This window comes from Amyelois transitella, chromosome 14 (assembly GCF_032362555.1).
Source record: "Amyelois transitella isolate CPQ chromosome 14, ilAmyTran1.1, whole genome shotgun sequence".
Classification (NCBI taxonomy): domain Eukaryota; kingdom Metazoa; phylum Arthropoda; class Insecta; order Lepidoptera; family Pyralidae; genus Amyelois; species Amyelois transitella.
This window is the reverse complement of record NC_083517.1, coordinates 2,308,516-2,320,810: the sequence shown is the minus strand read 5'-3', so window position 1 is coordinate 2,320,810 and position 12,295 is coordinate 2,308,516. Positions and strand designations below refer to the sequence as shown.

At 35.3% G+C, this 12,295-nt stretch overlaps 1 protein-coding gene across 2 annotated transcripts; it reads left to right on the top strand.

Annotated features, from left to right (window-relative positions):
• Positions 1-569: 569 nt before the first annotated feature.
• LOC106130891 (O-acyltransferase like protein) lies at positions 570-10,082 on the top strand. 2 transcript variants are annotated; one of them, XM_060947798.1, is made up of 13 exons: positions 570-846; positions 1,720-2,086; positions 2,955-3,131; positions 3,405-3,484; positions 4,279-4,481; positions 4,749-4,863; positions 5,269-5,483; positions 5,848-6,041; positions 6,351-6,486; positions 6,871-7,057; positions 7,370-7,512; positions 9,366-9,471; positions 9,790-10,082. In XM_060947798.1, exons 1-13 carry the CDS (start codon positions 663-665, stop codon positions 9,891-9,893), a joined length of 2,211 nt encoding a protein of 736 aa, XP_060803781.1. In that variant the 5' UTR covers positions 570-662; the 3' UTR covers positions 9,894-10,082. The 2 variants fall into 2 exon arrangements, with proteins under 2 accessions (XP_060803781.1, XP_060803780.1); XM_060947797.1 differs by having other exon boundaries at positions 9,366-9,474.
• Positions 10,083-12,295: the final 2,213 nt, after the last annotated feature.

Here is a 12,295-nt window from a genome sequence, read left to right as displayed (position 1 = left end):
AACACTGCCGTACCATCCTTCAATCGAACCATGCGATTCATGGGAACCACGCAGCACATTGATTAAACGTATTTAATAATCCAAATTTCCACATTTAATTAGGTTTAGAAACCTTATGTATAATAGTTGTTACCGGGATGAAAAGTACTCTTGTGTCTTTCTCCAGGCTCATACTTAAATAAGCAATAATTTCAAGAAGATTGGCTCAGAGACTATTGCGAGAAGAGTAAACTAACAAACAAACAAATAAACTTACGCATTTATAATACAGTATGGATTCAACCCCAAGATAGCTCAAAAGTAACAAGAAAAATTATTTGAAATGTGAACTTAATACTTCCTGAACTAGTTTGAGGCATGACAGAAGCAGAGTGAAATAAAATGGAATACCGTAGATTTATTTACAAAATTGGAAACTATTCATCACTTATTGGCGTCACATAACGTAATAGCGTATAAAAACTCTTTGATTCTGTATTTTTTTTGATAATAGAATATATCAGTAAATAATCTATACATTATCTAATTTTTAATGACTAGCTTAATCAAATCGTCATATTTATTTTTACTCTCATTAATATTTAACTTGTCTGTGATTTGGCCACAGAGTAAAGCGTGGCAAAACCAAAAGGTTGGATAGTGAAATTAAATTTAGATACAAAATGAAATTAATATTAATTATATTTTACTTTGTCATTGTAAGTACAGTTAATGGATATGTTAACATAGTAATTCCTGACAGTAAAAATGCATTTGACCCTATACTCTATGAAGAAGTGTTGGACCCACAACTATGTCTAGAACAAATGAGAATCCTGGTAAATAACTCTGCTGTGCTGAGTCAATGTAAGTACTATTTTCTCTTTTTTATCACCGACGGAAATAGATTGGTGTTATAATTTTGACGTTTCTGTCTGTCTGTCTGTAGCATATTTTTTTTGGCTTGGAGCGATCCTGCAACGGGACGTATTTCTTAAAAATTATTACCTAAAACATACTAAGTTACATTAACATTTCATTTATTATATCGTTTAAAGGGGCTTAAATTTATGTCGGGGGTTTGTTAATTTATATATTATTTTGTATTTCGATTATGGTTAGTATTTATTTTATATTTTTAATTTAATTTGAAATTAACCAATCATTATTATATCCGTCGCAAAAAATCACTACATGATACAGATCTCCCTTAAAATATAATATAATAAAATAAATAGTAAATTGTATAGTTATGCGACTTATAAAACTTAAAATACCTAAGTATTTTAATGCCAATGCCAAAGTGGAAAGGTTGGTCTCTGACTACCTCTCCAGAAAAAAGGCATGACCAAATATGCTTGAATATTGTAACATTTATTCTCTAAAGAAATCAATTGATAAAATTATCAATAATTTATCGTTACTCACTCAGTTAATATACTTTACGTGCAATTAAGATATTTATTGCAAATAAGTTTAATAAATCACAGATCGCAAAAAGGTTAGTTCCAAATTCAAAGAGGCAACAATCCTCAAGTTCTCCTAATTCTTTACTACAAACATGCTCATATTCCCCTCTACTTTACATTATCTTCAATTAAATTATATGAAAATTTGCCATTTCTTAGTTCAAATACAATGAATCACTTCATTCTGTGTAAAAATACTTCTAATTTAAAGTTGTAGGTATTGTTTTATCAAGAAGAGAACCTTATATTTAGTGTTTCACTAACATTTCAGTTTTGGATGCTGGTATGAGAACACCAAGGGGCATTCTAAAAGGGAATCTTGTTGATTTCGGAAATTATTATCAATGTTTAGAGATTAATGAAAATGTAGAAAATACGAACATAGAAGGCAAATACTGTAAGATATCGGTGCCTCTGGAACAAGAAATAAACTGGCCAACATTGCCAGATTGGGAGAGGCCAAACATAACATTCCCTGAAAATATTACTTGGCCTGAACTGCCTTGGACAGGTCGTAGCTCATACAGCAATAGTCTCAGTAAAGAAACTATTGAAATAATAAAGAATTTTCAAACTTTGAAGACTCAGAGCCGTCGCTTGTTTGGTGTAAAAGTGGAAACTTTTGATGAACCTGACGTGTAAGTATTAAAAAGATTTCTTCATCATTTCATTTCTATTATCTCCCCACCATCGCATTAAAGCGCATTTTATGGCAAGTAACAAGTTGATAAATGATGTGAACCAAATAATTCGTTTAACTAATATGAAATCAAATTAAGGACGTCCTGGTAAAGGGTCAGGTCAAGAGTACCCGAAACCGAGCTTGCATGAAGAGAGTTATGAATGTGGATGAAGCGAAGGAAGTATGCAGAGATCGTGGCGAGTGGAAAGATGTAGTCTCTGCCTACCCCTCCGGAAAAGAGGCATGATTTTATGTATGTAACTTATGTGAATCTACTAAAACTAGAAAATATTTATTCTGCGTTGAAAATTATCAATCTGATTTGATCAATAGACAGACAATATCGCTAATGATTTGTAAGCATGAACTAAGTTAATCATATCATTTCCGTGAATTTTTATCAATTTAATACCTTAAGAGTATGAATGCTTATTACGTGGTTCCATGTTCAAAAAAGTAATACTAATAGAATTGGGACGATATTCTTGAGATTTATAATTTCATACAACATTTCTAATATCCATATCTTTGGGCTTTGTATTAACATACGTCAGTCAGTAAATCAATCTGATTTCTCTGTTATATTTGATAAGATAAGACTTCGTTTGCACCTCCGCCCGTGTGAAGCGAAAAACTTTGTTTCCCGTAGAGATTTTGGAAAATCCACTTTTAATGCACCCCTGAACCACTTTAGAAGCCTGCCTGAAAAATTTGCAATCTCTCACTCTCTCTTAACTTTATCATTTACCTGTGCGTTTATTTAAAAGTCAGTGTCCTTTTTTATACCTAAACCTTAAATAACAGATAGGTTCATTTGTTTATAGATTGTTAATGCCTGATGCGGCATTTACCTTAGCCCTATGTATTCCAAAGCCATGTACCACTCGCGAAGTTCTGACTAACTTTCTGGGTCACTTAGAGGGGCTAGGTCTACAATACAGAGAAACGGCTTGTCGGCTGCCCAATGACAAGCGGTGGGTTGCAGCAGACTATACGGCTATGTAAGTATTATTAATGAAAAAATTGTACCCACTAAAGTGTGTCCTTACACAATACTTCTTATTTGTGTATTTGTCTTAGTTGATTCAAATGGACTTTTAAATTAATGAGTTATCTATCTTCCTGGCGCTGGTCTATATTTGGGCAAACCAATGTTTTTATTGTTTCCGTATTGTTGGTTTTAAATCTTATTTTTTTGAACATCAGCTAATTTTCAAACTATTGACTGTTAATTTAATTAAGAGATCTCATCTCATCAATCATTTCTTTTTCAGAGTAATCTTTTCTATTCTTGGCCTTTTGGCTATCATAAGCACCAGTTACGATATACGTCAGACAATTATTCTTAAACGAGGTAAGATTATTTTTCACGTATTAAATTACATTATTTGTTTTGATATTAAGAATTAAATAATAACAGATTTTTGTGGTATTGAAAACACTTCAATCCCACAAAAATCTGTTATTATTCCAATTTCTATGGACATATTTTTTATTGGTTCCAAACCTTTTGCTAATATGAATTAAAATAAAATTATATATAAAATTAAATTAAATTGAAATAAGATTAGCAAAAGGTTTGGAACCAAAAATTACTGTTATTTTCATTTTGATAGACGCAATCAGAAGTTTTTGGAAAGTCATACCTGACTAAAGATTTATTTAAATCCTTCAATAATGTTATCAAATGATCAGAAGAATCGGACCGATTTCGCCAGAATTAAATGATAGTATGATAGTTCAAGCAATACGGTATGACTAATGAAAACCTTTTAATAATAATAATTACGGTTAATTTAAATAACAGTTGCAAACACGGCCAATAGTCACAAGACTTGAAAATTACCTTTAACTTAATATATATCTATAAACAATATACCTATATGTCTTAATCCTAAGTTATAAGTCTTAGAAATAGTGAAAAACTAACTTAAACAGTTTCCGCTTCAAGCTTCTCCTAAAGCTTTGGTACTCGTAAGAAAGTGGGTGACCTATTGTTTATTTAGATGACAAGTGACAGAACAAATGTAAAAAGTAAAAAAAAAGTAGAAAAAGTTAACGATAAAACCAGACTTCTCTCACTTATCATCAAATAACTGTGTAATTAATATTGATAATTTAATATAAAATTTATTGTATTTATTGCAGAACCAAAATCTGTTAACAAACTCTACCAAAGCTTCTCCGTCTATACGAATACTCGCAGACTACTTACGTTCAACCCAACGCCTGGAGCCTTAGAATGTTTAGACGGAGTACGATCTCTTGCTATGATTTGGGTTATTATTGGTCACACCTTTGTAAACCAGTTGGTGGGGTCAGATATGGCGAACCCGGCTGATATGCTGCAGGTAGGTTTACAAATTGTAACCTAGTTGTGGACTTGGCTCGCAGAGTTAGCAGTAGATATATGGCTACGGAATAATACAGTACCAATATGCAACATATCTACTTCGTAAGCCAATAATACCCTAAAATTTCATCATGCTAGCAAATTTTCAACAGATTAGAGCATGGTTTATAATTTCCGACCGAATAAGCCGCGATTCCCCAAGTAATGTTTACATTATACCAGTCCAAACTCGTAGTATAAATTCATAGTAACATTTGTTTTGCAGTGGATTATGTCGTTCAATGCCGTGTGGATTACAGCTGGTCCTATCACTGTGGACACTTTCTTCATGATCAGTGGTGTCCTTGTGGTCTATTCTACAGCCGGAAAGGTTACTAGAAGTAAGCCGATTAATTATGTTTAGCTTTTTTCTTAAAAGTTAGCGCTGAGTCATATATTGTCATATCACTTAGCAACAAGCTACATATATGTGGTTTCATTGTAGAACATTTTTAGTTTAATTTCGTAATATGGAATTTGGGCACAATAATATTTTATTAGCTTTATTTATGACTAGCCGTTCCCCGCAGCTTAGCCCGTGCGAATTAACGCTATATTATTAATTTATATGATTTAACTCAAAATACAAAAGCAATCAAAATACTTAGATAAAGCATGTTAAATTCTCCTTCAATCATGTCGACTCAGAGAAACAATGTTATTGAAGCCAGTATCAGCGTGAAGAGTCACAAAAACACATTTCCGTATTCATATCTCTTTCTTTCAGTTGGTTTTACTCATTTCAGCGAAATTCATCAAGAACGTCCACTTATTCTACCTGAACCGCCTGTTCCGTCTGTTCCCCGTGTTGGCAGCAGTCATTCTGCTGCAGGCCTCAATCTTCAACCGCATGACTGACGGTCCCCGCTGGGAAACAGTCGCGGAACACACAAGATTCTGCCGAGCAAACTGGTGGTCCACGCTGCTGTATATACAGAATTATTACAACCCTTCGCAAATGGTGTGTCTTGAGTTTAACATACATACATATATATAGACTTGAGGTTTACTTTGTTAGAATTACCATGGCTCTTTTGCCATGCTATTTTTGTCAATATCATGATACCGATTGTTCGATCGTTTTATGGCTGTTTTTTTTTTAATGTTCTTAGAGAAAAGAGTTCATTAATCTGCTTTTAGTTAGTACCAAAATTATTTTGTGAAACAATTGTCACCGACTCCAACACGATTAGCCAAACGGCCAAATAGTGAAGCCGAGATTCGGAGACTTTGACAGGTTGCTAACACATCGCCTAATGGATTCGTCAAAATAACTTTGTGCAAGACTATATTATTCCATTTTATACGTGGCTTATTATTTTCAGTGTTTACCTCACTCGTGGTACCTGGCTATAGACTTCCAGATGTTCCTGATCTCCCCAATCTTTCTTTTCTGGATTGTAAGCGGCAGAAAGCGGGCTGCCTGGTTAACTTTAATCACTGGCCTTCTGATGTCTTTGATTGGAGCTACCGTGTACAACTTTATAATGGATTTCCCCTCCGTTAGTATGAGTTTCTCGTAAGTACTCTTATTCATTGATTTTATAAAGCTGCAGAATTTGTACATCATATTTTTTAATTTTTAAACCATCAAGTATTAAAGTTTCCGAAAAAAAAATTGTCGTTTTATAAGAAGTAACCTGCCTCAATGCCGATGCAGTTTTTATCGCGCGAAAAACTATCACTACTTTTAGCTGTCAAGTATCCCAAGTTAGTTAGCCTTTCTCTTAATCACCTTTTATGACATCCCATGAAATATATGGGTCCCGGAAACCACACGGCAATTTCATTATCAACGGATCAATATAATTTATATCTTAATTTTTAGTCGACCAGACGACCGAACGTATTACGTCCATTACTACTACGTGAATACATTAACAAGAAGCTCTCCATTCTTCGTGGGCATGATTTATGGATACATGCTCCACATGTACAGGGGGAAAAAATTAAGCATGTCAAAGGTTTGTAAGTTTTCTTAAAATTAAAAAATCACGAAGCCATAATGTGAACATTTAATTTTTTTTTAAATGTACCTTATATTCCTTCTTCCTCCTGGCTTTAGTCCCCGGATGGGTCCTATGGGTCCTGGATTGGGTGAGTCAGATTTTACACGAAGCTACTCCCATCTGACATCCGCAACCTTTGCAGGTAAACCTTACCCCACACAATATGGTAAATGAAATACATACCAATTGTCACATCCACATACCCAGCGGGGCAGACAGAGCCAAAAGTCTTGTAAATACTGAAAGCCCACGCTCAGCTTTATGATGGAATTGATAGTGGACTACTATTTCTTAAGAGCAAGGAATGATACCGTAGATGATGCTACTCTTAAATTTCAGGTACAAACTGCAGTCTTATGGGTCTTGGCTATAGGTATCATCATTGCAGTAGTGTGCACCCATCAACCTCTGATGCAATCGGACTGGGACAACCAGTTGGCAGATAACTTTATCAACTCGTTCATGAGACCCGTCTGGGCCCTGGCAGTTGGATGGATTGTGTTCGCTTGCTCTAAAGGTTATGGAGGTAAGATTAATATCGCCCTTTGCTAAATAATATTTTTGAAAATGACGACTAAGGGTAAGGCTTGTAAGCTTGCGATGCTTCTTATAGGCGATGGGCTAGCAACCCGTCACTATTTAAATCTCAATTCTGTCATTAAGCCAAACAGCTGAACGTGGCTTATCAGCCTTTTCAATACTGTTGGCTCTGTTTACTTCGCATAGGATATAGACGTGACTATATGTTTGTTAATAAGTTTTTCCCGCGTGTAGAGTAAGTGTAGTAAGACCATCATTTTCGTCATTTCACTATCTATTAACAACGTGAACATTTCAGGTCCAGTCAATTGGATACTGTGCCTTCCCATGTGGAAACTTCTCGGTCGTCTCTCCTACGCAATGTACATCGTTCACTTTCCACTGATGTTCGTGTTCAATGGAACTGCCCTTGCACCTATTTATTTCTCTGTTGAATTCTCGGTAAGTAAGGTTTACATTTCACTATATATATATAAACCAAAGTCGCTTCCCGCGTCTTTTGATGCAGTTTTTTTTTATAGATAGAAGTGATTCAAGATATAAATTCCCATATGTTATCGGTGTAGTATTCAAGTATAACAGGAACCTTTTTCTTTAGCATCTTCTGATTTTCTAAGCAATTTTCAGTAAGGCTACTTATTGATCTTGAACTGAAACTGTCCTATCCGTTGAGCCCAGACAGAAAATCCTTTCTACGGACAACCCCTGGGACTTCACCCGGGAGAGTGTGAGACTTCTGGCACCTAATGAACCAGCCTACCCACTAAAACCCCTCCGTGCGCTCTTCTTGCCATAATGGCTAAATGCCAACCCAGCATTATGCCAGTTAACTGTCTTAAAACAGATTCAAAAGGCGAACCCAGGGGCCCAAAACAAAGCTATGGAGGGTAACAAAGAAGAAAGATGTCTTCCCATCAATTTTTTACTTTCGTTATACTATTATATATATATATATATATATATATATATATATATATATATATATATACGTTATATTTTACATTTTTGACGGCCTCTGTGGCGCAACGGTAGTACGCTTGTCTGTGACACCGGAGGTCCCGGGTTCGGATCAAAGCCAGGGCATGATGAGAAAAGAACTTTTTCTAATTGGCCTGGGTCTTGGATGTTTATCTATACATACATACATACATAAACTCACGCCTCTTTCCCGGAGGGGTAGGCAGAGACTACCTCTTTCCACTTGCCACGATCCCTGCATACTTCCTTTGCTTCATCCACATTCATAACTCTCTTCATGCAAGCTCGGCGGTTTCGGGCACTTTTGACCTGACCCTTCACCAGGACGTCCTTAATTTGATCAAGATATGTTCGTCTAGGTCTTCCCACCCCGACCTTTCCCTCCACACTCTCCTTGTATATCTGCTTAGTCAACCTGTTTTCATTCATCCTCTCCACATGACCGAACCATCTCAACATACCCTTTTCTATTCCTGTAACTACATCTTCTTTCACATCACAACATTCCCTTATCACGCTGTTCCTTATCCGGTCACTCAATTTCACACCCAACATACTCCTTAACGCTCTCATTTCCACTGCATTTATTCTGCTTTCGTGCTTCTTTTGCCATACCCAACTTTCACTCCCATACATTAATGTCGGGACCAACACGCCCCTGTGCACAGCCAGTCGAGCCTTTTTGGATAGTTTCTGACTGCTCATAAAGGCATGCAAAGCTCCATTCACCATGTTCCCCGCGTTCACTCTCCTTTCAATATCACTATCACACTTGCCATCTGATGTAAACTTTGATCCTAGATATACAAACTCTTTCACTTGCTCAACTTTTTCTCCTCCAATCAAAATATTACATGCTGTCATTTCTTTCTCCATTTCAAAAACCAGTGTTTTAGTTTTACTTACGTTCACTTTCATTCCTTTCTCTTTTAAAGCTTCATGCATACAGTTTACCATCTCCTGTAACTCCTCCGCTGATGACGCCAGTATAACCTGATCGTCGGCATAGAGCAGACATTTGACGAGTAAATCATTTATCCTTAATCCACTTTCAGACTCTTTCAAATCTGTCAAACAACTATCCATAAATAGGTTGAACAGCCACGGTGACGCAACACATCCCTGCCTAACACCTTTCTCAATCTTTCTCAATCTTAAACCATGTTTATCTATATATGTATTTATTATAAAATATAGTATCGTTGAGTTAGTATCTCGTAACACAAGTCTCGAACTTACTTCGAGGCGACTCAATCAGTGAAATTTGTCCCTTTTTTTTATTTACCATCTGATACTAAGACTTAATCCATTTACAGATTCACAGATTCACAACAGACTTCAGTTTGGCGGTGATGTCGGCGTTCCTCATCACCTTGTTTGTGGACTCGCCGTGCTCGACCCTCATCAAGATGTTATTAGGAGGTGGTTAGTTTTCCAACAAATTTATTAAGGTGTTGAAGCAGACTTAAGCTTCAAGGATTTCTTCCAGATAAGCATTTAAAAGGATTTATTGTCAACGGGACACGAGTCAATAGAACAGAGAAATAAATAGTAAACTCTGAGTAAATTTTAATTAGCAAGAAGAACCAGTTTTTAGGGCTACCCTTAAATATAATTCCCCAATTAATTATTCAGATAACTTATGAAATACTCCATTGAAAAAAGATCGCAATTTAAAGTACTATAAATTAGAAAATACCCTTTTATAACATTTATGAAAAAATCTTATTTTCTTTATAGGCGCTAAAGGATCCCCGCAACTCAAGGTGGCAACTGATCAGTTGGAAAATGGTAAAACTGATGTCGATTTCAGACCAAATCAAGAACTGAAAACAGCTTTTTAAAATTAAAAAAAGGAATAGGAGAATTAGTTTTAATATAGGTAATTAAGCCATATCTGTAAGTAATCACCATTAATCTTTCAGGAATATCATGAATGTAATAAGATTTAGCATCATCTTTCTTATCATTTATATTAAGATATCATAAATGATAAGAAATATGTTAATCATTATTTTATGTAACAGTGACGAAAAGTGGAAACGAGACTGAAATAAAATAAACTAAAGTCCACTAAAAATGCTTTTACTTTTGATGTTGTCTGTCAGTCAATGAGTCAGTCATTCAGTAATGGAAGAGTTTAATCTGGCGGCACGGCAGTGCCCCCGCCAAGTAGATCGCGAACCAAGTACCATAATTTACTGAAACCATTTCGACGCATTGCCGCATGTGCCGTGTGGCTCCCGGCACCAATACAAAAAAGAATAGGACCACTCCATCTCTTTCCCATGGATGTCGTAAAAGGCGACTAAGGGATAGGCTTACAAACTTGGGATTCTTTTTTAGGCGATGGGCTGGCAACCTGTCACTAGTTGAATCTCAATTCTATCGTTAAGCCAAATAGCTGAACGTGGCCATTCAGTCTTTTCAAGACTGTTGGCTCTGTCTACCCCGCAAGGGATATAGACGTGACCATATGTATGTATGTATGTATTTCGACGCATTTTCCGGCCCCTATTTGATACAGATTACAATTATGAAAATTATCTGAACGTATCATTAATTGGGAATAAGGTTATTGGCGAAATTTAACTAAGGAGGTAACGTAGATTAATAACCAAGTTATATTGTCTTATTATTTCACTTGAAAGGCAATATTATGCCCGTCTCCTAGTACAGTATACGAAGGAATGTACGAGACAAGATGGTAACTGTATTGCATTATGAATAATTCAATAGAGTGATTGATTTTTGCAATTATAATTAAATAATTAAACAGGGTTAATTAGATAGCTACCCGGATTTCAGTGTTAGATACGCAATAGTAAAATAAAGCAGCAAGAATCAATGACCGCATTATTGCGTCTTAAAATTATCGGTTTTTAGCTTGTCGGCATAATATAAGTTACCTGCTTACTTTACGCTGAGGTTTGAGAGATTCAAACTCCTTTCTTATTCTTTTCTTATTCTTTCTTCTTATTCCGACTCCTTCCCTTCTAGGAAAGACGAGTGTTTAGATGTATGAACAAACTATGTGATTTACGAAGTAGTTACAACGTCTTCCGAAAAACACCTTACCTTATTCGCCGGAGCAACGCGACACGAACTTAATGAAAAAAATAAAATGATTTCTGGGAAGCCTGAAGGGGTAATTTAATAATTTCCACAAGAAAAAACCCTCGATAATAATTTTATCAGATTATTGCTACGGAAGACACAACTTTAAATGTAACGTTTGATAAGATGATAAAGTTATTAACAAGTTCTTATTAATAATTATGACTTAATACGCGCACGTGCAATGCAATAAACTAGTAAGGTTAGATAAGTATCAACAGAATATGTTATCGCGTGTCCATTCATTTTTTTAAGTCCGTTAAATTTTTGTACTCCATTTTTTAAAGAAGAAATTTAAAAAAAGCGCATTGTACATCCCTTTTTCCATTTTGCCCGCTATACATCTTCGTCGTCGCACATCTTTCGAAGTCAGACACAAAAATCCTGTATTGATATGAGACTATTACGTAGAATTAGGTAACTGAATGTAAATAACCATGATTCTTCAATCTTATAGATTGCAGAAAGATCAGATCATGGTTGACAAAGTTTTGGAGTTTAGGCAGGAATCGCTTCATGCAAAAATCTAAATCAGACTAATCTACTTCAAAATTTTTATCACATGTGGACACCGAGTGAGAGACGTCCAAAAAGGTGAGGATACAACCGAGTTGATAGGCGATAGAACAAGAGAATTTTCAAACAAAATTCGTTTAGCCTGAGATAAGGCGTGGCGTGGAAATAAATTACCTAACGCAAACCGAATTTACCCACCAGACAGTGTCATTTCTCATCGCTTGAGAAGCTGTAAGCAAAAATGTCTATATGAAAAATTTCTATATATACAAAATATTTTATGAAACTAAAAGTCTAAATGCACGAACGAATTTGTTCTACCAATCAAGTTGAGGTTAAAATACATTTATGTTGGTAACGTTTTAACTTTCGAACCGTTAGTCTGTTTCTGATGAAATTTATAATGTCTGTAGTATCTGTCAATAGAATTTTTTGGTTCATATAGCATTTAAATCGGTTCAGGAATTTTTGAGATATTAACAATTTTATAAAAATGTAAGTGTACGACAGATCTTAAGTTCGCGGCAAACGGCTAGATTATTTAACAAGATTATATATGATCCTTATCTATACTAATATTATAAAGCTGAAGAGTTTGTTTGTTTGAACGCGC

Bases quoted from the DNA above. Each gene is read 5' to 3' on its own strand.
- LOC106130891 (XM_060947797.1), top strand. From the start codon at position 663: ATGAAATTAATATTAATTATATTTTACTTTGTCATTGTAAGTACAGTT. The intron at 6,042-6,350 runs GTAAGTACTCTT...CTTAATTTTTAG, and splicing joins TCCGTTAGTATGAGTTTCTC to TCGACCAGACGACCGAACGT. The intron at 7,058-7,369 runs GTAAGATTAATA...TGAACATTTCAG, and splicing joins TTGCTCTAAAGGTTATGGAG to GTCCAGTCAATTGGATACTG.